Below are 26,559 nucleotides of genomic sequence, written 5' to 3'. Positions count from 1 at the left end.
AATGGGAGGGAAAAATTCTCTTGAGCCTCTGTGCTCTTCCACTTGGCAATATGGTGACTGGATGAATGCGGATTTCAGCTTGTCAGATCAAGTGTGGATTGCTCTCCTGACTTTACTGCATCATCGCTCAAGATGAAATTGACTCCCTTTGGACTTGTAATTCAAAGTAATTGTTATGTCCTACTGTACCTCCCTCAATACAAGTGTTGGTGTAATGAAGGGTCCATTGGAATCACAACCTCTTTAGTGGCAAAAGGAGATTGGTATTGATGACTGAGCTAGAAAGATTTTGAGGGACCATTATTAATGTCAACTGTCAGATTAGCATGTTATTATTTGAATGGTGGAAAATGCTGCATCTTCTCCCATTCATGTTCCTTTCTACATGGACAATTATGAATTTGATTGACCAGTTGTATCCTTGTGATTTTTAGATTACTGGTTAAGGACAGTTTGTCTGCATGAAATTGGCCCAGTTGTTCTCAGTCCATTCATGCAGGTGTTATGCCAGCAATAGTTACAAAGCAAATGATAAGCAATCCCCCTTTTCCTTTGATAAAGGGATCTTTTATCTTCTGATAAATCTCAGATTGTTTTGCCCAGGACTTTAGGAGGACTGAATTAGTTTTACATTTTTGTTTGGTTGGCATTGGTTGCAGGCATGGTTCAGTCAATGTTTGGTGAAAGAACAATGATGCTTGTCAATTGCAAACGGGCTAAAAGTTGGTTTCTCCCAAGATGTCTCATTTGTAACAAACCATAGAATTGTATGGAGAGAAATGAGAATATCCAGATAGAACAATAAAATTGAATCCCACTTCCCACCTCTCCAGTCTGCCATTTTGCAGTTTATTTAAAAAAATAATCATGGGAATACAGGTTTGCATTGAAGAGTAGGGCCTTGCCCAAGTTTTACATTCCCCTTCTCCCCCTGCAACCTCAAACCCACCAACCGACATTCATTCCTTTGATGAAGTCATTCCAAGCACTTAAATCTAGCTGGTTAAATATGGTATCTCCAGCCATAGGTTGCCCAATTTCTCGCCTAGCTGTTGAAATCTTATTGAAATTCACCCCCAGCTCTTGAGGTTACCGCATTGCTTAGAATCAATCTATAATCCTTGAACAGCAAAATTACCAGTGTTTCTTTGATTTCAAATTTCAAGTAAAGACTGAGCATCCAGTTATTTTCTTTTTGAAGAGCACACTGCATCAGTAAACGCCAATACATCATTGTGACCTAGTTTTAACTATACCCTATTGCACTTTAACATGGGAATTAAAAAAAATGTCCTTTAACATTTTAAATACCCGGCCTGCTGTATTCTTGGTATGATCTGTTTGGATATTGAGTATATTGTATATCCAATTAGATTACTTGCCTACTTTTGCCAGGTTAAGTTGTTGCAGGGTATAATAGCTTTAACGTGCCGCTTTTTCCCCCCTCTCATGCTCTTGCATTCTCGCTATTGCATTTTCACCCGCTGGAAGTACCTTAATTGACTTGGCACAGCTGCAGTTATTTCACTGCCTGGCATCCTGAAAGAGGCAGGTTAACAGCACTTCCAATTGAACCAAAGCAGCTGGTGATGTGGAATGCATTCATGCAAGCCGGTTCACCAGTAACACATTTTAACATTATCTTTGTGTTAAACATTCAGATTTAAGGCAGTAAGAGTATGAAAATCTGTAGTCCTAGATCACTCTTATTTGTGCGCAATTTACTTCTGATCCCTGTTAGGCCTACAAGGTAAAAGTGATCGCAGCTGGGGGACTGCACTCTTGCATCCTCTCTGTCCCTCACACATAAAACATTTGGTTGATGAGTCCTATTCCTTAAGTAGTCCAGTGTTGATCACAAGGATTATCATTGCTGAAATAGAAAATGCCCACAGCTATTATCTGCCTTTCCTCACCCACCCCCCACCACCACCAATAAAGAATGGTGTCCTACCTTTTTCCAAATCTGATAATATAATAGATTCCTGACTGGATTGTAATCCAGAGAACAATGGTTCAGATCTCATCATGATAGATTGAGAAATTTCACTTAGTGAAACAAAACAAATTCTTGTCATAAAACCTCTCAGGAAGGGCAACATAGATCACTATTGTCCATTAAGAAATAAAACCATTCTTATCTGATCTAGTTATTAAAAGGCTACAATACAACACCAATACAGTTGATTTTAATGGCCCTCTAAAGTTCCTTCAAAGTGGTTCAATTTTTTCATTCTCTTGGGAAAATAGGTAACCTTTCCAGCAATGTTTCCGTTCCAAGAATAACTTTATTAATTTTTAAAAAAATATTCCATACACTCTCAGATGTTCCTTCACACACTTAATGTACCCATTACATTCTCATTGACTGCTTGTCATTGTTGATTTTAGACCTTCACGGAAACGCAGGGAATTGGGAGCCCCGTTGAATAGCAGCATTCCAGAAGTGACAACACCTACCTCCATCACTAATGCATCAGCGACCAGATCGCCTGAAGAAACGTATCCAATATTGTCAGAGAAGGTGTGGATGAAGGAGTCTCTGGTGATCTCCAGCTTGCGTCATTTTTCCGGATATCGAATTGAAATTCATGCTTGCAACCATGACGCCGAAAATGTGGGATGTAGTGTTGCAGCTTATGTTAGTGCAAGGACCATGCCTGAAGGTAGGAGGAAATAAATGATCGATTTCTTATACATTCTGTACAACTGATAGTAAATGACAGTAGTCATGGGAACCCATGTCTTTCAATAAATATTTAAGATGATGATGTTGATGAAGAAAGAGATGTCAGAATTTAGAGATTGTGGAGAGGGTATGGCTGTTGAGAGCAAAGTTGACTGGGGACATGGAAAAAGCAAATCAGAACAATTAATCTGAAAGCCAAAGGTTTATTTTTGTTTAATAAAGTTCAGTTTCTGTAATTATGAAGCAAGATGTTGCTGACATGCACCTTTTAAGTCACCTTTTGTCTAAACTTCTAATAAAACATGAGGGTACTTGAAATGGAGCAAAATGAATTCTTAGAAATTGAAGAATTAAATTTAAATAAAGTTAGCAGGATGTTTATTATAGTTAATTTAACTTTTTGTTTAATTGATATTGCTCAAAATTGTCACTGCAAAGCTATGGTAATTCTGGTCCGTTTGGAAAGAATTGAGTAAATTTGTATTTATAGAGAGGATTTTTGTAGCCAATACATTCTATAAGACCATGATATAGGAGCAGAAATAGCCTATTCATATTCAAATTCCTGGGTCTCAACATCTCCAAGGATCTGTCCTGGAGCTCCATGTTGATGCAATCACAAAGAAGGCTCGCCAGCGGCTATACTTTGTGAGGTGTCTGAGGAGATTCGGTATGCCACCGAAAACTCTCGTAAACTTCTACAGGTGTACTGGGGAGAGCATTCTGGCTGGTTGCATCACTGCCTGGTATGGAGGCACCAACTCTCAGGGCAAGAATAAACTCCAGAGGGTTGTTATCTTGCCCTGTGACATCACAGGCACCAGACTTCATTCCATCGAGGACATCTACATGAGGGTGTGTCTTAAAAAAGCAGCGTCTATCCTCAAAGACCCACCCACCACCCAGGCCATGCCCTCTTCACTCACCTACCATCAGGGAAAAAGTACAGGAGCCTAAAGACGAACACTCAATGACACAAGAACAGCTTCTTCCCCGCTGCCATCAGATTCCTGAATAATCAATGAACCAAAGACACTGTCTCACTTTTATGCACTTTTTTTTTATAGTAACTTTGTAAGATGGTTATAATATGAAGGTTTTCACTACGATGCTGCCACAAGGCATCAAATTTCATGACTTGTTCCTGACAATAAATTCTGATTCTGATTTTATTCAGACCATTGAGTCTGTCTTGACATTCAGTTATGAGATGATCCATTTCCCCACAGCCCCTCTGCCTGGCTCTCTGCCCATAACTTTTGATGCCATGGCTAATCAAGAACCTATCCATCTCTACCTTAGATACATCCACTGACCTGGCCTCCACAACCACTGTGCAACAAATTCCACAGTTTCACCACCACCTGGTTAAAGAAATGTTTCTGCATCTCTATTCTCAGAGGATGCCCTTCAATCGGCCATCATGGAAAACATCCTTTCTACATCTGTTCTTGTCTTTTAGCGTTCAAAATGTTTCATTAAGTCCCCTCTCATTCTTCTAAATTCCATCAAATTCAGACCAAGAGCTGTCAAACGCTCCTCATGATAACCCTTCTATTCCCGGAATCATCCTTGTGAATATCCTCTGAACCCTTCTAATGTCACCACATCCTTTCTTAAATAAGGAACCCAAAACTGCTTACAATACTCCAGGTGAGGTCTCACTAGTGCCTTATAAAGCCTCAACATCATATCCCTGCTCTTATATTCTATTCCTTTTGAATTTGCCGTCTTCACCATGGACTCAACCTGCAAGTTTACTACCTTCAAGGTATCCTGCAGGAGGACTCCCAGGTCCCTTTGCATCTGGGAACTTTCAATTTTCTCCCCATTTAGAAAATGTTTGGCCCGCTTATTTTTTTCTACCCAAGTGCTTCACCATACACTTTCCAACATTGTATTTCCTTTGCTACATCTCTTCCCATTCTCCTAATTTGTCTAAGTCTTTCTACAGCCTCCCTGTTTCCTCAACACTACCTGCTCCTCCACTTAGCATCTGCACAATTGGCCAGAAAATCATTCTTTACATAATCCAAATCAATTCCAACTAATAAATAACATAGTTGGAGGGTATTCCAGCTTTTTCTACACGTTGCACAGAAAATTGTTACAGTACTGCATGTAGGAATTTCAAGAGCCTCTCCTTTTAAATATCACTGAATGATTTTTCAACTGTAAATCCAAGACTCTACGATTCTCATAAACCAACAGTGCATTGAGATGTGAGTTTGTACGTATGTTACTATTTGAAAGAATCAGGCCATAGACACCAACCTCCTGAGAGCAGAGAGCATCCACTCCAGGTTAAGTTGAATAGATTCTCTCTCTCTCTCTCTCTCTCTCTCTCTCTCTCTCTCTCTCTCTCTCTGAGATGTGATTCACTGTAGGCATAGACATTTTCTGGGAGCTTATGAAATTGCTTCATCTGCTTAATTTATGGTAACCTAATGGTTACACTTTTTAAATTATCCACAATCCACATCAGAAACATGATGACATCTTTACTTGCCTAAATGAATGCAGTGCTAGAGTCTCGTGAAGTTTGAGACTATCCATGACAAAATGCATGCTTGATTTGACACCCATCCTAAACTTTAATTCGCTGCACCACATGGTGGATGAATGAGTACCATTTACAAAAGTTGCTTGCAAGGCTGTTCTGATAGCATGTTCCAAACCTGCAGGCGCGAAGGACACGGACAGCAGGGTGATGGGGCTGCCACCATCCGCAGTTCCCCTCGAAGTTTATAGGTCATTTTGAGTTGGAAATGTATCAACAGTCCTTCATCAATCATTGGATCTCACGCCTGAAACTTCTTGCCCAATAATAAAATATCTTTGTCTGAAGGACTGCAGCAGTTCAGGAAGGCAGCCCGTCATCACTTACTCTTGGGAAATTAGGAATTAATAATAAATATTGGTCTTAGAATTGCCGGTCCTTTCCTTCCTTAGATTATCAAATAAAAAGATTGAATTTGCATCTTGAAACTAATTTGATCTCATATCTTGACTTATTTACGATATGAAATGTGGCCTTCATTGTTGCTAAGATCTTTTGGTTTGTCCAACAGCAAATGCTGATGACATTGTGTCTCCAGTCACATACAAGATTACTGATAAAGTGGTTCATATCAAATGGAAAGAACCAAAGAATCCTAATGGTCTCATTGTGTTATATGAAGTAAATTACAAACGTCTTGTGGACTCTGAAGTGAGTATAAAGCTCTTTGAATCTTCTGTTGTTTCATCATTATTAAATTGTATACATTGTCAGGTTTGTTTCCCAGTGAATGACATCAAAATTGGCTGAGATTACAACAGGATTGAGATCAAGTGGGAAAGTGGGCAAAGGAATGGCAGATGGAATTTAACTTAGCCAGGTGTGAAGTGATGCATTTGGCAAGTTAAACCAAGGCAAGACTTGCATGGTAGATGACAAGGGTCTGAGGAATGTTATAGAACTTAAAGACATTGGGGTACAAATTCATTCATAGTTCCTTGAAGGTGGAAACATAGGGTGGTGAAGAAGCCTCATGGCACACTTGCTGCCATCTGTTGAGGCACGGAGTACAAGAGTTGGGGGTATCATGTCACAGCTGTGTAAAATATTGATGATTCGGCACCTGGAATATTATGTGGAGTTCTGATCGTCATACTATAGGAAAGATGCAGAAAAACACTTACAAGGATTTGCCAGTATTGGAGGATTTCAGTTAAAAAGTGAATGAAGAGCTGGGATTGTTTCCCCTGGAGTGAAGGAGGCTGAGAGGTGACCTTTGAGGTTTATATAATATTGAGGGTCATAGATAAGGTGGATGATTACATTTTTTGCTTCCCAGGGAAGGGGTGTGTGGGGGGGGGAGTCTAAACTAGAAAGCATAGGTTTAAAGTGAGAGGGAGATTTAAAGGGGACCTGAGGGGAAAATATTTCAGACAGTGAGTGTTGGAACAAGCTGACACAGAAAGTGATCAAGGTAGGTACAATTATAAAATTTAAAAGACATTTGGACAGGTTCATGGATTAGGAAGGGTTAGAAGGATTTTGGCCAAATGCAGGCAAATGGGACTAGCTCAGGAAGGCAATGGTAAGTTGAGTGGAAGGGTGTTCTGTGCTGTACAACTCCGTGACTTTGAAATTTGGTGAAACACTTTAGAATCTTAACTGTACCTCACTCCCAGATGGCAAGTCCAGCAACTATATTGTTACATTTCCTGAAAATGATGAATATCAAATTCCCAACATTCACAGCAATAAAAATTAAGCAAATCAGTATGCTTACATGATTGACATTGAGACTTCTTGCTGGCCTAACCAGTTGGTGGTGTGTGTTTTCACTGCTGTGTTAAAAATAGTTTGTTAGGCAGTTGCAGTTTGTATTTTAACTAAAAATAAAAACAATTGATAGCTATATGTTTGAGAATTGATGCTTTATTATGATTGTTGATGTAGGAAATGCAGCAATGTGTGTCTCGTAAAAAATACCTTATTGAGCAAGGCTGCAAACTGAAAGTGCACCATCCTGGAAACTATTCCGTGAAAGTACGAGCTACATCACTGGCCGGGAATGGTTCTTGGACTGAAGCAATCTCCTTCTGTATTCAAGATACAAACACGAGTGAGTTTTCTCAGGAAAGATGAGTAGGCCTGGACAATGCCTACCTAAGCTCTCCAATGTAATGTAGAATTACTTCCTGACATCTCCTAAGAGTTCTCAATAAATCCATCAAATAGCAAATAACCGAGTCTCTGTAACAGCAATCATAGAGATGTAAGATTGTTTTAAAAAAAAACCCTCAGACTCGCTCATGTCCTTCAGGGAAGGAAATTCACCATTCCTATCTGGTCAGGCCTGCATTTGACTCCCACAGCATGATTAACACTTAATTCCTTCATTTAATAATGAATAATTTTACTATTCCCAGGGACATCAGTGCAGTCGTAGGCCTACCTCTTTATGAACAAAATTACTCAGTTTATTTAATATCTTGAAACCTGATCTGTTCATCTTTTAAGCTTCTAAATTCTAGGGAGTGCATTCCTGGTTTGTGAAATAGCCTATAAAAATGGTCAGAATCACTCTGCCGCATAAATGCAATGGCCAGCACAAAGTACTTAGGCAGGTGTCTCATCTTTAAGTAAACTGAAGCTTGGTTCTGTTGGAATTTAATTGGCTAGAATTTGATGCAGGTTGGATTAGATGAGCTAAACAATGAAAATCTGTTGCAATTAATTTAAAATTTGAGGCGAAAGATAAAAAGGGTGAGATCAGGAAAAACATTTTCAAGCAAAGGATGCTATTAATCTTTAACTCGTTGCCTGTTGATGTTGTGGCAAAAATAGTATTTGGATTTTTAATGGGAAATTGGTGAGAAATGTGTGGAACCAAGAGCTCTTAACCATGCTTTGACAATGTTTATGGTCAAAATTCTAAATAATTTAAGTAATGTTTTGCGTGTGCATAGTGTAATTGGCAGAAAGGAACATCAAATCAAAATTAAAGAATTACACAGTTCATCCAGCATCAACTTTCTCTCAATTTTTTCCTCTTATTACAAAAAAAAATGATTTCAATGTGTCAAGTTTCTCTGGTAAAGACTGTAATATGCTGTTTTTGGAAGAATGCTTCATATTATCACAGCTGACATGAACAAAAACTAGTTAATCTATATTGCATTGGATTGGTTTTTGTCTGGTAGTTATGGTTCAACTTCTACTCCCATCTGCAAGTGAAAATATCTTCTCTCCATCTCTCCTGTGAACCCCTTTTATGTTATCAAGTCATCCCATATTTAGCCCTCGTTTTCTGGAGAGAAAAAAATGATGTCCATTCTGTTCAATCTTTCTCAATCTAAATAACATTTGATACATAACATAACAATTTACAGCACGGAAACAGGCCATTAGGCCCTTCTAGTCCGCACCGAACCAAACACCCCTCTCTAGTCCCACCTCCCTGCACAATGCCCATAACCCTCCATCTTCTTCTCATCCATATACCTGTCCAACCTTTTCTTAAATAATACAATTGACTCCGCCGCCACTATTTCTCCCGGAAGCTCATTCCACACTCTCTGAGTAAAGAAGTTCCCCCTCACGTTACCTCTAAGCCTCTGCCCCTTAATTCTTAACTCATGTCCTCTTGTTTTAATCTTTCCTCCTCTTAACGGAAATAGTCTATCCACATCCACTCTGTCTATCCCTTTCATAATCTTAAATACTTCTATCAAATCCCCTCTCAACCTTCTACGCTCCAAAGAATAAAGACCTAATCTGTCCAATCTCTCCCTGTACTCTAGATGCTTAAACCCAGGTAACATTCTGGTAAACCTTCTCTGCACTCTCTCCACTCTGTTTATATCCTTCCTATAATTAGGCGACATGGCACACCATCTTATATGTTCACTTTATTGAATCCATTTCCTATATTTGGGTTGATAGACAACGTTTATAAAACAACTGGTCCCATACAGCACTACTTTCCTGAACCATAGCATAATATGTTTCACCACATCGTTATAGTTTTGCTGACTGAACAATTCTTTTTTTCTTGTATACAGGTCATGAGAGTGATATTTACAAGATAGTTGGGCCATCAATCCTTGCCATCTTGCTCATCATTATAGTTCCAGTTGTCTTCTTGGTGGTGAAGAAGAGGTAAGGATAGTTGACCAACGCAAATTTTCATTTTCATAGTGTTATCTTGAAATGTATCCTTTCTCACATCCTCCTCGTTCCTTTCCCCCATGCCACCTCTCCATTTAAGTCCTCACAGTGCCCACTATAGCAATGTTTAGAGATACCAGTGTGCTCTTGCATTTCATATCTTTGAACACAATGTTCTCGAGTGCTACCGACTGATAGCAATAAAGAGCAAATCTTTAGCCTTTATTAGTCTTATAGGATCAGACTGGAGAAGTCTTCTCTTCCAAGTAAGACTAATTCCAACCTTTTTCCAAAAATATCTAGAAAATATTGTTGAATTTAATTTTATATTTTACTATTGACATAAAAGTAAAATTAAATGACCTAAACTTGTGCTTGGTTTCTTTAGGCCTCAGTGCACTGTTGCCTTTCAGAATCTTCCTTGACTGCATATTGCAATATTATGGCAGAATATTATGATCTACAAGGATAAGTTTTATTATCAGTGCGTCAAAGTGAATTTGTTTGGTGTCTATTAGTGTCAGTAATTCCACTGATATGACAGGCCATTTTACCATCTGCATGAGCTCACACCATGAGAACGGCTTCTTGCTTAGGGCAGAGATTGATGACAAAACATAATCCAGGACGAAAGTGGGATCTAAATAGAATTAACAGATTCAAGGGGAAAAGGCTGATTAATGTTGTTTTTTGAGAAATGGAACAATCTGCATAAAATGAGCGAGACAATATGATGGAAATGGCAATTGGTTATTTTGGACTTGAACTTAGGTTCATGATTGGATATGACTGTACTCTGATATACACATTCATGGCAATAATTGCCAATTTACAAAAACAAAGGATTAATATTCTGGTAAAATTAAATTCTCTTATGTATTTAGTTATTTTTCCTAAACATTGGTGTAGATTTTACTGAACAGCTGAAATATTAAAGTGAATTAAACTGAATAGTTCAGAAAAGGTAGATAATATATGTGCTGCTGTCATTGAGAAATGTTCAATTCATCAATCCAGGTAATTTATTGCAATGTTTCTGTTTATAGACGAACAGAATTACCCACTGGAATGTTTTACACTTCTTCAAATCCAGAATATATTAGTGCCAATGACGGTGAGTATCTGAATTCTATCTTATGAGGGGCGGGAACCTCCTGGATCCGGCCCGCGGTCCAAATTTATCTGGCCGCAACCTCAGCGAAAGCTGCCTCATACGCAGCGTCCACTCCCCAGTGTGAGTCATTTAGAGAACGACGGGGTTGGTTGGCATGAGCCCTTTAACGTGCAGAGTGGTGATGTGAGCCGTTTAGTGGACGCCGCCCACTCCCTGATGTGTAACCCTTCGTCCCACATCTGCCAGCTGCATGGAGACAGTGGGCTGTGGCCATGGCCAATGGACAGGAGTGGGCTTTCATCCATCCTCAGGTACCCATTTGGTTTGGCTACCGCTGTCAGGGGGCAGAGGGGAGACGATCTGGATGATTCTACTCCAGGGAATGTGGGGAGGGGGTGGTGCCTTGTGGCAGAGACCAGGTTTTGAGGGGGGAGTAACCGCTGCACCCGATTCCAGGTTCATTCCCACCCCCTCATGAACTCTAATGTTGTCTTCAGCCTTCTGTTACACCTGATAAGGCCAGGGACGGTGGTGGAGGCTTTTACTTATTGCAATTTCACTAATTCCTTGTAACATTATTCCATTTAGTCTACATTCCAGATGAATGGGAGGTTGCACGTGATAAGGTCGAGCTGTTAAGAGAGTTGGGGCAAGGTTCTTTTGGTATGGTCTATGAAGGGAATGCAAAGGATATCGTGAAAGGATGCCCGGAAACCCGTGTGGCAGTGAAAACTGTGAATGAGTCAGCCAGTCTTCGAGAACGCATCGAGTTCCTGAATGAGGCTTCTGTGATGAAGGCGTTCAGCTGTCACCATGTGGTATGATCTTTGCAATACTCCATTTGATTTAATATATTCTTATTGTGCCTACCTTCCCTCTTAATTGGAAAAGAAGTCCCAGTATGGAAATGTGCACAAATGGGTAATGTCTTCAGGCCTGCTCACCAAGATGAAAAATAATGAACTGATGAGTAAAGGAACACAACTAACAGATTCAAAATTAGAATATCTCTCCATCTATTTCATGCTCACTCACTGGTCCGAGATGGATTTAATAGATGTAGAAAGGAGAAAGAGCTTGGTTAACAAATTCCAGACTGATTCTTAGGAAGATGAAGAAAGGGCCACCAATAATGGAGTGAATAGTTGAGTGAAAAAGGCTAACTAATTTTGACTAACCAGGTCACAGATTTTGAATTCATGCTCAAATCAGTGACCAAGTGTTAATGACCACCACCATCACACTCCAATAAAATGTGGAAATTTTGATTAAAGATGCATTGTGTTTGTATGGACTACATCCTTAATTCCAACTCAACAAGAAATACGTTAAGCTGAAGTTTTTCTTTGTAGGTCCGTTTGCTTGGTGTTGTATCAAAGGGGCAGCCTACACTAGTTGTCATGGAGCTGATGATCCACGGGGATCTGAAGAGTTACCTGCGTTCATTAAGGCCAGAGGCTGAGGTAATTTTAGAGACATTGGAACTTGATCCCTGATATCAAGCTTTTTGTGTTATTTGCCCAGATGTTGGACTCTTGACATTGAATGTAATTTGGTATTGGTAGGTTTTCAGGCAAATTCTGTGCAATCATTACATTTATAATGTATGTGTAATATGTATATTTATAATGTTGCACCTTTGTATCTGACTGCAAAGAAGTATTTTAAAATTCTTGAATCAGATTGCTTCAGGTTGGTAAAACACAAGTTTTTTTTTCTTTCTTTGGCTTGGCTTTGCGGACAAAGATTTATGGAGGGGTAAATGTCCACGTCAGCTGCAGGCTCGTTTGTGGCTGACAAGTCCGATGCGGGACAGGCAGACACGGTTGCAGCGGTTGCAGGGGAAAATTGGTGGGTTGGGGTTGGGTGTTGGGTTTTTCATCCTTTGTCTTTGTCAGTGAGGTGGACTCTGCAGTCTTCTTCAAAGGAGGTTGCTGCCCGCTGAACTGTGAGGCGCCAAGATGCACGGTTTGAGGTGATATCAGCCCACTGGCGGTGGTCAATGGGGCAGGCACCAAGAGCTTTCTTTAGGCAGTCCTTGTACCTCTTCTTTGGTGCACCTCTGACACGATGGCCAGTGGAGAGCTCGCCATAGAACACGATCTTGGGAAGGCAATGGTCCTCCATTCTGGAGACGTGACCTACCCAGTGCAGTTGGATCTTCAACAGCGTGGATTCGATGCTGTCAGCCTCTGCCATCTCGAGTACTTCAATGTTAGGGATGAAGTCGCTCCAATGAATGTTGAGGATGGAGCGGAGACAACGCTGGTGGAAGCGTTTTAGGAGCCGTAGGTGATGCCGGTAGAGGACCCATGATTCAGAGCCGAATAGGAGTGTGGGTATGACAATGGCTCTGTATACGCTTATCTTTGTGAGGTTTTTCAGTTGGTTTTTTTTCCAGACTCTTTTGTGTAGTCTTCCAAAGGCGCTATTTGCCTTGGCGAGTCTGTTGTCTATCTCGTTGTCGATCCTTGCATCTGATGAAATGGTGCAGCCGAGATAGGTAAACTGGTTGACCGTTTTGAGTTTTGCGTGCCCGATGGAGATGTGGGGGGGCTGGTAGTCATGGTGGGGAGCTGGCTGATGGAGGACCACAGTTTTCTTCAGGCTGACTTCCAGGCCAAACATTTTGGCAGTTTCCGCAAAACAGGACGTCAAGCGCTGAAGAGCTGGCTCTGAATGGGCAACTAAAGCGGCATCGTCTGCAAAGAGTAGTTCACGGACAAGTTGCTCTTGTGTCTTGGTGTGAGCTTGCAGGCGCCTCAGATTGAAGAGACTGCCATCCGTGGGGTACCGGATGTAAACAGCGTCTTCATTGTTGAGGTCTTTCATGGCTTGGTTCAGCATCATGCTGAAGAAGATTGAAAAGAGGGTTGGTGCGAGAACGCAGCCTTGCTTCACGCCATTGTTAATGGAGGAGGGTTCAGAGAGCTCATTGCTGTATCTGACCCAACCTTGTTGGTTTTCGTGCAGTTAGATAACCATGTTGAGGAACTTTGGGGGGCATCCGAGGCGCTCTAGTATTTGCCAAAGCCCTTTCCTGCTCAAGGCTTTGGTGAGGTCAACAAAGGTGATGTAGAGTCCTTTGTTTTGTTCTCTGCACTTTTCTTGGAGCTGTCTGAGAGCAAAGACCATGTCAATAGTTCCTCTGTTTGCGCGAAAGCCGCACTGTGATTCTGGGAGAACATTCTCGGCGACACTAGGTATTATTCTATTTAGGAGAATCCTAGCGAAGATTTTGCCTGCAATGGAGAGCAGCGTGATTCCTCTGTAGTTTGAGCAGTCTGATTTCTCGCCTTTGTTTTTGTACAGGGTGATGATGATGGCATCACGAAGGTCCTGAGGCAGTTTTCCTTGGTCCCAGCAAATCTTGAAAAACTCATGCAGTTTGGCATGCAGAGTTTTGCCGCCAGCCTTCCAGACCTCTGGGGGGATTCCATCCATACCTGCTGCTTTGCCATTTTTCAGTTGTTCAATTGCCTTATATGTCTCTTCCCGGGTGAGGACCTCATCCAGCTCTAGCCTTGAGGGAGCTGGAGCAGGGCGGAATCTTGGACTGAGCGGTTGGCACTGAAAAGAGATTGCAAGTGTTCTGACCTTCGGTTGAGGATGGAGATCTTGTCGCTGAGGTGGACTTTGCCATCTGAGCTGCGCAGCTGGCTTTGGACTTGGGGAGAGGGGCCGTACACAGCCTTTAGAGCCTCGTAAAAACCCCTGAAGTCGCCAATGTCCGCGCTGAGCTGGGTTCGTTTGGCGAGGCTAGTCCACCACTCATTTTGGATCTCCTGGAGTTTGCGCTGAAGATGGCTGCATGCGCGACGGAAGGCTTGTTTCTTCTCTGGCCAGGACGGCTTTGTAAGGTGAGCCTGGTGGGCAGCTCGCTTCTTTGCCAGCAGCTCCTGGATTTCCTGGCTGTTTTCGTCGAACCAGTCCTTGTTTTTCCTGGAGGAGAAGCCCAGTACCTCTTCAGTGGATTGCAGTACGGTAGTCTTCAGCTGATCCCAGAGGGTTTCAGGGGACGAGTCCGTGACGCGGATTGCATCCTCGAGCTTTGCTTTGAGGTTTGCCTGGAAGTTTCCTCTCACTTCGTCTGACTGCAGGTTTCCAACACAAGTAGAAAATGACAAAATTACAAGCCCAGTACATCTGCAGATTATTCAGAATATTGTGACTGGGGAGCTAAGCGGTGAGAGTTGAGATGTTTTGAGGGTGCAGGGTGCGGAGCGAATAGTGACATGACACAAGGGAGCAACAGTATGAAGGGCTGCAGCAAGCAATAGAGAAGATCAGATGTAGATAGGAGGTTGGAAAATGTTATAGATGGTCAGGTGAATGAAGTAACTTCCAGGATATCAGCTGGCTGTTATGACCTTTCCAGTTTCTGTTTTAAATGAACAGCCTAGTCTGAAACCTTCCACACGAGTGTTCTACTTTAAGAATAAACCACTCAAGAAAACTTTTGGAATCTTCATTTCCTTTGTTCCTGTAAAAAGATAAAATTAGCAATTGAACATCAACCATTTTCTGCCCTTCCAGACTAACGCAGGCCGCCAGCCACCCACCCTTAAGGAGATGATTCAGATGGCAGCTGAAATTTCAGATGGAATGGCCTACCTGAACGCAAAGAAGTTTGTCCATAGAGATCTGGCGGCTCGTAATTGCATGGTTGGGGAGGACTACACAGTTAAAATTGGTGGTAAGAATTGGTGCAAAGAACTCCATTCAGTACAAGTTACAAGAGAGTTTTGAAATTAATGAATGAGGTTAATAAACCCTTAGTTGGTCTGCATAGCTGCCCCTCTTAGTATATGGCTGACCCAAAACAGCTCTCTACAATGCTACATATGCTTTTCAGGAGACCTGACAAGTTCTTCCAGCAGTTCGTTGTTCTGCAACATAAGCTGTTCAGTTCAGTTAGGGGCAGGCAATGAGTTCAAACCTTACCTTACTCTCTGCACCTCCTCACATTTCATGAATACAAAATAAAATGAACTATCCTTCTTCAGTTCTTTGACTAGGCAAATGCAAGGTTCTAGAGGGAGATCCTTCAACTTATTCTACAATGATTTTGATTGGCTCCTGATTTCGGATGGATGAGTTAACTCTCCCTTCAGCTCACTCTAACTTTCAGAGGTTGCATTTGCCCAGAATTCTGCATGTATGTGTATATAAAATCTTTGTAAAATGTGTTTGTGCCCATTGATATCACATTCATATTCTGCTGGAAGAGCTCAGCGGGTCGAGCAGCATCAGTAGGCGTTTTGATCCAAAAGTATCGACCATTCTTTTTCTCCAACAGATGCTACTTGGCCTAATGAGTCCCTCCAGCAGATTGTACTTAGCTTCAGATTCTAGCATCTGCAGTCTCCAGTGTGTCCAATTGTTGTACTAATGAGTAATCCCATTACCTTGAAAATATGGTATTTAATTTGGTGCCTTATCTTTCTGTATATTTTGTGTATAATTGATAACTGACATATTAGAGTAATTGATTTTATTTTAATAAAGATTTTGGAATGACCAGAGACATTTATGAGACAGACTACTATCGTAAAGGTGGAAAAGGATTGCTGCCGGTGCGGTGGATGGCTCCAGAATCCCTGAAAGATGGAGTATTTACTACGTACTCGGATGTTTGGTGAGTCAATTTAACAGTAATTAACATGCCTGACCTTCCAGCATCTTTAACAGAGGATGAAATTCAAATGGGACTCCTGGGAGGCAGTGCATAAACTAATTGTGCTAAGTGGAGAAACTCGTGTTTTGCAAACAGTCTGTTTGCTTGCAAGAAAGGAACAAGAGAGGACCAATTACCCCCTTGACCCATTTAGTCAGTAAGTTCATGACCTAACACAATTTATCTGTCATGGTGGCATTGGGAGCTCCGATGGGTGGGTGGCCGGGGCAAGGATCCACAGTCATGGTGTTGGGAGTTCGGATGGCCAGGTGGCTAGGGTGAGGGTTCGCATTCGGGAACTCGGATGGGTGGGCGCTCGAAGCATCGTGAGCTTGGATGGGTGGGTGGTCGGGGGGGGGGTGGTGTTGAGAGCTTGGATAGGCGGGCGATTGGGGCAGTGGAGCTCGGATGGATGGGCGGCTGAGGTGAGGGTTTGTGGTCGGGACATCGGGAGCTCAGATTGGTGGGCGGCTGAGGCAGGGTTCCCAGTTGGGGTGTTGGGAGCTTGGCTGGGCGGACAGCCAAGTTGAGGGTTCGCAATCGAGGGGTCAGGAACTCGGGTTGGGGGGGGGGTTGAGTTTTTCACAGGATCAACTATTACACAAGTATATACATATCTAATCATAGAAACCTCCCTTGTTGAGAGTTCTCTCCACAATGGGGATGAATGGGGTATAAACTGCTGAGCTTTTTAATATTATTTTGATGTTTATTCACTGATAGGATGTGGATACCTCTTGCACACTTAGCAAATTTTGCCATTTCAGAGACCCCATATTGGTGAATCTGAAATCAAATATTGACCAGACTGAGTAAGGAGGACAGATTTCTTTGCTAGAGGACATTAGTGTATCAGGTGGCTTTTTACAATTGTGTACATAACAAGATAAGAAACTGGACCAGGAGTTGGCAATATAGTCTCTTGAGCCTTCTCTCCCATTCAAGAAGATCACGCCTGATGGAATCTTGGCCTCCACTTTCCTGTTCTCTATTGCCAAAAAAAATCTATCTCTGGCTTGACTATGTTCAATGATACAACTGCCAGAGCCCCTCTAGGGCTTTTACAGATTCCCAACCCCGTCAGAGGGAAGACATTTATTCTCATTTCTGCATTATGTGGGTGATCTCTTATTTTGAATTTTCCCCCCTTTCTGGATTATCCCACGAGAGGAAAACATCCCTCAGCATATACAGTCTCCTCAGAATCTTGCTCTTTTCAAAAATATCACCTCTTGTTCTTCTAAATTCCAGTGAGTATATGGAAATATTCAAAAGCACCAATGGTGGAAACTTCAAATAAAAACAGAAAATACTTCATATAGTCAGTCAGGCTGCAACTAATTCCTTCGACTGGAAGCATCAGCTCTGCATTGCTATTTCCAAAATTTTCAGTTTTTATCCCTGTGAGTAGAGACTGCCAGTTTAATTGTTCCTCAGAAGGGGCTTAAAATTTCATTCTGGAGGCCAAGCTTCTGTAAACCAGTCCTGCAGCTGCAACTATTCTTTAAATGTTTTGAGTTTTTAATACAGATAAAAGGAAGAAAAAGCTTTCTTCGAGCAAATTGGTTGGCTTTGCACCAAAATGAGTCATGGGTTTTAGGAAGGCTGAGATTGTGTCTTCCAATGCAGAGCAGATTTCTACTCCAGAGGCTCCAAATAATGGGCAGAAAGCTAGAGGAAATTAAAAAATTTCTTCACACTGTTGTTGAAGTACCACCTGACAATACAGTGGATCAGATTTCATATCAGCTTTCAAATTTGTAATGATGTGGTAGAAAAGGTTGGGGCCTGGGGAGGATAAACAGCTCCAATATGAATGAGATTGAATATCCTCCTTGAGTGATGTAAGGTTTTACAATTGTATTATAGATCGAAAGTCCTTGTTTGATACTCATTTTGCACTTGTTTTAATTGCGTGTTTTTGTGTCCGTTGTTAAGGTCATTTGGTGTTGTGCTTTGGGAGATCAGTACTCTGGCAGAGCAGCCGTACCAGGGTCTATCAAATGAACAAGTTCTTAAATTCGTAATGGATGGAGCCTTTTTGGACCGGCCAGAAAACTGTGCTGATAGACTGTGAGTCCGATTTTGGTTTATTTTCCATGTTAACTCTCTCTCCTCACCTCATCTTCCACAGGTAGTGACTTCACGGTTAGTTCTTCAGCAAAGCCAATTTGATGCTTTTACTATTCCCTGGTCATCAGAGTAAAACCTGTCCTCAGGCTTTACTGTTGAGGGTGTCCTTATTCTTCGCTTTGTCAGATTGCGATTTTCACTAAATTCAAATAATTCCAAACTCTTAACTTGATTTTTCTTCTGCCTCACTCTCTCACTGCTTCAATGAACCCACACAATTTTTTCTGTCACTCATCATGTCCTATTCTTTGCTTCCATTTACTCTTAACCATTTCTCACTTGATTTACACTCCAAGGTGCGCGAGTTGGTGTCTCAATAGTCATAATTTTATGAAGTTTTAATCATCTCTGACACTGAAACATTTTTTTCAATATTGCACTGGGTACCAGTCTAGATTTTGTGCTGCTGTCTTGAGAATGGTGCATGAACTAGATTGAACCCGTAATTATTTGAGTATTTGTAAAAGTTCTATCAATGAGTCAGTGCTGAATAATTAAATGTGTACAAGTTCAACTTCTGCTGGGAGCTGCGATTACCTTCAGATTGCAGTGTACAAAGTGCTGACAAGGGCACATGGTTTTTCTACTCTACTGTTGGAATGGTTATTACATATGAAAAAGCTGTTCCATTCATCGAGACATTGCTCACAGTAGAGCATTCCTGCTAATCTCGTTCCCCCACTTTTATTTATAGAAATTTATTCTCACTAAAATTGAAATGGTTCCATTAATAACTGCTTTTTATTTTGTAGCTTTAATTTCCCCCTCAAAGTGATGATTTTATTTTGCTCTAGCGCCTTTTTATTTTCCGAAAGTGTTTTATGTCTGCTCCCCTTGTTATTCCAGGCACACCCTGATGCAGATGTGTTGGCAATATAATCCAAAGTCAAGACCTACTTTTGTGGAGATCATTGGGATGCTCAAGGACGATCTTCACCCAAGTTTCCACGATGTCTCCTTCTACTACAGCGAGGATAACAAGCCTCCTGACACGGAGGAATACGACATGGATTTTGAGAATATGGAAAGCATTCCGCTTGACCCTTCTTCTTCACAGACAGAAACTCCTCTTAGTCACAGCCGAGACAATGGCCCCACCATGGGCCTGAGGGGCAACTATGACGAACATATCCCATACACCCACATGAATGGAGGCAAGAAGAATGGGCGAATATTGTCCTTGCCACGGTCAAGCCCCTCATAACATTTCCTCCACCTCCCATATTTTTATCATTTTTGTGCATTGGGCCCTTTGAATCTCAGGACTCAATTATGGCTGCCACAGTTTGCCACATAAAGGAAAGGACCTTGCATTCATTCAAAAGAAAACAGTTTTCTGCCAAGTTGCTGGTTCTATAAATCAATCAAACTGTGAAGAGACAAAGAAAACTCACGCATATTCTATAACTGTAAGAAATAAAAACACATTCATTCATATGGTGAATACATGTACATAATACATCAACCAGATATACATGCGCAGCAGTTCATTACATATGTACATGTATATATTATGACACACAGGCATGTATACCCATCCAGACATTTGTACACAAATCATGGACACACATCCACCAGTACCATATTAGTAGTTCATTTTCAAGGCTGTATCAACATCACTGTCCCAGTCAGGAAGTGACCTTTTCAACGTTCTTCTATGGAGCGCTTGAGGCGGAATCAAAGTTGAAGCCTGGTTTCGAGGGAGGAAGGGTGGAAAAGGAAGAAGTGAGTGGGAGGAACATTTTTTTCAGATGAAAACAGAACATCTACAGTATAAAAATAATAGAAATCCAATTTAATTTTCCTGACCTGAACTGTTTAAACAGTGGGAATTCTGTATCAGGAAAGCAAAATTAAACCGAAGTCTTCTGCCAAATTCCAACACCTAGCATTGATATATACTTTCAAAGAAAATCATGACTGGAGTCATTTTAGATGAAATGGTTAGGTAAGAGTTCCTCAGACAATAGCTGCTTTTTTTTTGTGGGTTTTATTTTTTTGTACAAAATTGATGTTTGCTGTATTCTCTCCTCTCCAAGAAAGGCTTTGCAGTAATCAAAAGTGTGCCTCTGAGGACCAGTAGTCCTTGTGGCGCAATTTGTTTTTGTAGAATTTGGACCAGTGCAAGTGATTCGTTTGTTAACCCTGGCATTTGAAAGCAGTGGTCAGGGAGCAAAGTATTCACAAAACTAAGATCTGGGTTTCAAATTCTACTTTTTGCTCTTCAGAGACCTCTTTTAAAGCTTTATGTAAGAGGCAAGAAGTTGATATCAAGTGGCAAAAAGTCTAGCCTTCACATCAATATTGCATGTGACTAGTTTCAAGGGGCATTATTGGTCAGGAGGAAAGGGTGAAGTTTCCATCACAAATTCTGCCTCAGTGTGGGTTGAACGGCAATGTTGGAATCATTGTTGGGCAGGTACATGCAGGTAACTAGATAAGATGTGTTTCAGATGACCTCAAGGCTCCCATTATTGATTGTTGCTCTCCATAGGTTGAATAGAGAGAAGTAGAAAGTGGCTGATGTGCCAATTTTTCTAAAGAAAGTTAGCACAGCAATGTAGCAAAATGCAAGTTCAATTCAGTTTGCCTTTTAAACTTCCTTTTATCTGGCACAATGAGCTAGCACTCCAAGCTCAAGTAGGAGGTGGAGAATGTGGGTCAAGATGATAGCAACATAGAATGGGCAATTTTTTTTCCTAGGATATATTTTAATAGCAGACCAATAATGCAGATATATCAAGTACACGATTCTTTTATGTGTTCTCATTTTACAAGCAGTTTGGCCTTAATTAATGGCCAAATACTGTAAAAATAATTAAAGACATTAATCCTGGGTCTTTGTCAAGATTACTAAATCTAGTGGCACATTGACACCAAGCCATCTGTACCTTTCCTCGGTTTTATCCAAAATCTTAGTTATTTTCATCTGATCGTGGGCAGGATAGGTCCCTGCTCTGAGGGCATTTCTCCTTCTTGGTGCTCCACTCCGTCAATATAAAGAAGCTGGGCATCTCCTTGAAGTGCAACGGTATGCCGTTAGATTAAATTTGCCCACACCCATAAACATTAATTGCATCCTGCCTCAAATGTTATCAGCTGGATGGGAATTTCAAGAATTTGGGATGGGGAGGAGATGACATCTTGAGAAGTGAGCAATTTGCCACTGTTAAAATTACAAACCAAATGGAAAACTATGGTTGATTACAAAGGGGATTTTTCAATGAAGATTTCATTACCATTTACTTCCAACCATCCCTGCAGGTTCAAAGTAATTTTGTAAACTGCTTCTCTCAGCCTACCTGCCATCATTAAAAGTCCCATGGGTAGGCAGGTCATTTGTGCGAGAGGTGGGGGTGAGAAAACAAGGCTGAAGTTTATTGCTGGCCTCAGATTGCACCCTGCCCACCCATCCCCTTCCAGAGGAAAGCCACCTTGAACCATGACAGTGTTGGGTGGGGAGGTGAGGACTCCCATCAACCATGAAGTGGAGTTAATGCTGTCAGATAAGAGGTGCTCATCAACAAACCATGCTGTCAGCCAGAGGGGAAGGCAATGGTTGTGTGTTACCATTGTATTTTAAATCATCTGTTCAAGGCTGGATGGCAGAGAGGAAAATTACAAAAAAAATAGGCGTTGGGAAAGTTCGGCCAGCCCAGCAGCCTTTGAGGAGGGAGAGTGATCTTTTATCAGGTGTAGTAATGGTAAGGAAGAAAACAGAAGTATGGCTAGTGAGTGAGGCCTTTTAGATGTATAATTGTTTTGCCTTCTGGGTGGGAGAGAATGTATAATGAGGTCTGGGAGGAAAATAACAAGATTATTAATAGAAATTCCTTTGTTGTATATAGTGTAAAGTTGTTAGCTCTAAGGTGCCTAGATTTCCTTAATGTAACATAACCCAACAGAAACCAAGCAACAGCCCTTCACTCTAATATACACCTTGTGGCTGTTTCACACTACAATAACCAGAAAAAAAATCACAAACTTTTGTAATTCTGAAGATTTTCTTATATTCAAAAAAAATTAATATTTTATTTATTTTTATTAATGTTATAGAGATCACTGTACAGAATCCCAATTTACAGTCTACGCAAAACAAAAAAAGGTTTAGAATATGAATATGTATTATTGCTGAAAATGGGGCAGAAGGACGTGGTGCGATGTAATTTTCTGGGACAATCTACCTCAGTACTTCTATCAGATATGATGTGTGGAATTCTCAATATTTCACTATTTTGTTCTGAATCTGAATGCATATTTTCTTGGTGTACAGAGCCGACTGAAGATGTACTTAATTTGAGTATATTTTTGATGTTTTTGGAGAGTGATCCCTTTCTCAAAAAAAAGTAGTGAATCTCTACATGTTCAAAGTGGAAACTCCAGGACAGAGAGGAATGGGTGCCCAGATGGAGAGAGCTTCCTAGCTCGGCATGCAGTCAGAATCGTACGGTTCATTTGATACAAAAATAATTCTATTATATAAGCAAAACTTTTATTCACGATAAACTACTGGTACATATGACCATATAGGTTAGATTTGCATGAACATTCAGAGTGGATTCCAGCCTTTGAACTGTGGCATGTCTTGCTCTTATGGTAATAAAAGTGAATGTGTCAAGAAGGGGAGGGTGCAGAGCAAAAATAAAATCAGGGTGTAATCATGCTTCATACATTTCTGAGCTCAATCTGAGGTCTGGTTGCCAGATCCATAACTTGGGGGACTGCAACCACCAATTTCACCTCAGTTCCTGAAACATTGGGAAGAAGTTACTTACCAAACTTGAATGTAAGCAGAAGTATTTAGATACTTGTCTGTTAACAGGAATTTTCTGATCTCTCCACCTCCCCTCAACATGTTGCAAAAAAGTTAACAGAGATATAAAAATTGGCTCTGCCTTGGTCAGTGAAGGGAATCAGTCGGCTCTGTACACCTCAGGCTGTGCTGTGATCTCCAACAGCTTAGTAAAGAAAAAGGTGAAAGTGTTCAATTAAACTTTATGAACCAGGTAGTCCATATACAATACACCTACACAACTAGTAGATGTGGCATTGTTCATTCGCATTGAAAATTGTGTTCATTAGTGTGTGTTAAGACTTGCTCCAAAAATCCTTCTCTTTTTTTCATTGCTGCTATGCACCCTTGCTCCAGTTATATAACCCCATTCAGAGGACTTGTTCATTTTTTTTCTACCTTGTGTGGTTATGAAATACTTAGCATTGAGAGTTTCCTCAACTGTGGAAAATGTGTGCCATTGAAATTGCATTGTGCCATTAAATCAGAATGCTAATATAGATGATCACAAAAAAAAACATTGCTAATTTATCTGTTTTTTAAAAACATAAGAAGGAATATAATATAATTGTTGTTGCTTGGGTGGGTATATTGCATTGAAATGTCAAACTCAAGTTTTCCCCATGGAGGCCAGGAGATTTTAGTGAAAAGGAAAAGTTGCAATGGGTGCCCTGTCTGATCAGAACCAGCTCAGAGTGTTCAGTGATTCTTCATAGAGTGCCTGCTCCTTGAGATTGAGGATGACTGATTTAGTGGCTGAAGAGGCCAGCATGGGATCCACAGAATTTGCCGCAGGTGCAGAGCAGGAGGTGACGACGAGCATGGTGGGTGGATAATATGGGAAGAGAATCTGTGCGCTGCTTACAAATGGACTCAAAGGTTCTAAATGCTATGTTGAATGGTCATGGGCCAGGGGTTCCAGTCAAAAAGGGTTTGTTTTTTTTTAAATTTCAAGGACCTTTTGAGAACACCTTTGCATTGTATCCTCTGTCTATCTGATGGAGCTGGCAATTGAGACTCTGGTAGACCCATTGGAGTTGGGTGACTAATTAGTACTGGGGATGTTAGCCGAGCCAGATGAAAAAGAGGGAAGCCCACTACCTTAAGAAAAAAATCAGGTACCATTAAATACCTGATGATTGATTACTTTTGGTCATATTTTGTAAATGCAATAAAGCCGATGTATTATCAACATCTGCATTTGTAATTTTGCTGAAAGAGGTTGTTGGTTCCTTTGAAGAAGCAGCAGCCAGGACTGTAATATGACTGAGCCATTCTCTCTGCAAAGTAAATGAGAGACAAAATAGATGTAATTGGTCTTGTCTTGATTAAGTTAGATTTTGATCATTAGATTAACATATATGGTGTCCTGCAGATGCTGAAATCTGAAGTCAAACAATAAACTACTGGAAGGAATTAAGGGGTCAGCAATATCTGTGGAAAACACAGAATGCTTCACTGCAAACTCCAGGATTTCCTTGTGAAATTAAACACCTGAAATACATAAATCAAATTGAATGATTTAACTGAAATGCAACAATGTTGGGTAAAAATAAATTGCTTGAAGGACCCAGCAGGTTGAGCAGCATCCATGGATTTGCTTTGTGCATTTGATGTCTATCTAATTCACAATAAAACTTTCCCTTCAATGTGAGTATAAATTAGTTTTTTTTAAAAATCATTAACGTTTAAAAGTCAGATGAGTTCAAGTTGAATAAATCTTAAGAAGAGTGCTTCGTGGCATACTTTTAATTTAGTTTGTGACTGGAAATTGTTGTGAGTTGCAAAACCATGGCCATTTTTTTTTTGTGCATATTCCAATCCTATGATGGGATTCCAAGAAAAATAAGGAAGTTCAGCTCAATGGTACCAAATGTTTGGGCCACACTGATTATGATGGCAGTTTTGCTCATATGTTTTTACCATGTTTTGGGGACAAATATGTTTTGTTCCATTTCCTCTCTAAAATCTGAACAAGTCCTTTTGGCATATAGTGGAGCAAGGGTAAACCCAGTTATCAGGGGTGTTAATATGCAAACCAAGCAGGGCCATACAAACAGATTTTCCCTTTTTTTAATTATTAACCAAGTCAGAATTTTATTGTGTTTTTGGCAAGAATTTAAATGAAGTGATTTAATATATGTGATTCAAAGCTGAAAGGAGGGTGGGTGCAGTAAGTCTTTGTGCAGATGTAACATGTCTTTTGCAAAGTTCTTTTATTTCTCTTGTGCAAGAAGATAAGCAGAGTGGAAATGTATGGGTAAGCGTCGAAGATTTTGTGCACAGTTTATTTTTGCATTTTAAAATGAGCCTGGGAAGGAGTGTAAATATAAATCACCACTGTTCAAAGTGGTTGCTTTAAAAATTATATCTGTCTGATTTCATATTATTGCCAGTTATCACAAGCAAATGTATTGAAATAAAATGTGTTGGCTTTCAGTCCGTAAATATATGTCTGGTGTAAAATGAAGAAAATGTGTTTCATTAGTGAATGGGGTATTGGCAGGACAACCGTGTGTCACTTTTGATATGGACTTCAATTGCAGAGTCTTCTAACTGTGTTACCAGTGCTCAGTGACAGTGTCCAGCAATATTTTTATTATCATTTTGTTTGGAAAACTGCAACTTTGTCTATTAAACTGAAGAAAGGCAATCTCTGTGTGCCATGGTAACCCATAAAACCAGAGGAGCATTCAGTACCATCTCAGAATGAGTTGTGAAGCTAAGTTAAACTCACAGAACAAAAGTGGAATTGCCCAAAGTTTGGAATTCTCCAGTTGTCTGGTTCCTTGCTTGGCTATCTCTAACTCTTGTCTTTACTCCAATGTGACACAAAATGTTTTTCCATTGGCTAAGCTGTCATTTGGATTAAACATTATAAGCTATGGACTTCAGGATTGTCCTGAACATTGTAACTTATTTCTCTCACCTCAACTCGCCACACATAAAGTTGGATAAGAGAACGACGAGACAGTATGACTGCTGCACCCGAACTTTTAAACAGCTTATGTGGACTTGAAGCTGCTCCATTCGAGGGCTTAGATGATCACTTCTTGAAATTTCAAGTAAATGGGAGACAATGATTTAATATTTTCCTTGTGTATTTTTCAGGGGGGGTGGCTAAATTTTAAATCATTTGTTAATATTGTGCTTGGCTTGTTGTTTCTGTAGTAAAAATGTAAAACTGATTCTTGAAGGGAGAAGTCTCAAACTGCTTTCTGCCTGCTTTGTTTATGCAACCCTTGTACTTCCACAGAAAACATGTTTGCCGTGCTGCTATATTTGAACAATGGCTTTCCAAAATTTATGGTGTTGCCTCAACATATTAAGGGTCGGCAGGATATATCCATGCTCATTGTTGCCCAAACCCAGCGATAGTGCTTGTTATCTTTGGGTTCAAGCTGCAATCCATATACTCGGCTGTATTACCCTCAGTACTTGAGGGTTTACTGCTCTGAGTGAGCCGTCTGTTTCTATTAATGTACTATCC

The 26,559-nt window shown here is 40.6% G+C and overlaps 1 protein-coding gene across 4 annotated transcripts in view; it reads left to right on the top strand.

The window, feature by feature from the left end:
- Positions 1-26,272, top strand: part of LOC138758705 (insulin receptor-like) — a 229,785-nt gene extending 203,513 nt beyond the window's left edge. For all 4 annotated transcript variants that reach the window (XM_069928030.1, XM_069928029.1, XM_069928032.1 and 1 more), the window contains 11 exons: positions 2,392-2,666; positions 5,761-5,900; positions 7,140-7,305; positions 9,248-9,344; positions 10,400-10,467; positions 11,056-11,285; positions 11,820-11,930; positions 15,004-15,163; positions 15,976-16,105; positions 18,083-18,217; positions 19,124-26,272. In XM_069928030.1, coding sequence (XP_069784131.1) covers positions 2,392-2,666; positions 5,761-5,900; positions 7,140-7,305; positions 9,248-9,344; positions 10,400-10,467; positions 11,056-11,285; positions 11,820-11,930; positions 15,004-15,163; positions 15,976-16,105; positions 18,083-18,217; positions 19,124-19,481 — 1,870 coding nt within the window. In that variant the 3' untranslated portion in view covers positions 19,482-26,272. The remainder of the gene's footprint in view (positions 1-2,391; positions 2,667-5,760; positions 5,901-7,139; positions 7,306-9,247; positions 9,345-10,399; positions 10,468-11,055; positions 11,286-11,819; positions 11,931-15,003; positions 15,164-15,975; positions 16,106-18,082; positions 18,218-19,123) is intronic.
- The last annotated feature ends 287 nt before the right edge of the window (positions 26,273-26,559 follow it).

This window comes from Narcine bancroftii, chromosome 3, assembly GCF_036971445.1.
Source record: "Narcine bancroftii isolate sNarBan1 chromosome 3, sNarBan1.hap1, whole genome shotgun sequence".
Lineage (NCBI taxonomy): Eukaryota > Metazoa > Chordata > Chondrichthyes > Torpediniformes > Narcinidae > Narcine > Narcine bancroftii.
Note: the sequence above shows the minus strand (reverse complement) of the source record. Positions and strands in the feature narration are given on the sequence as shown.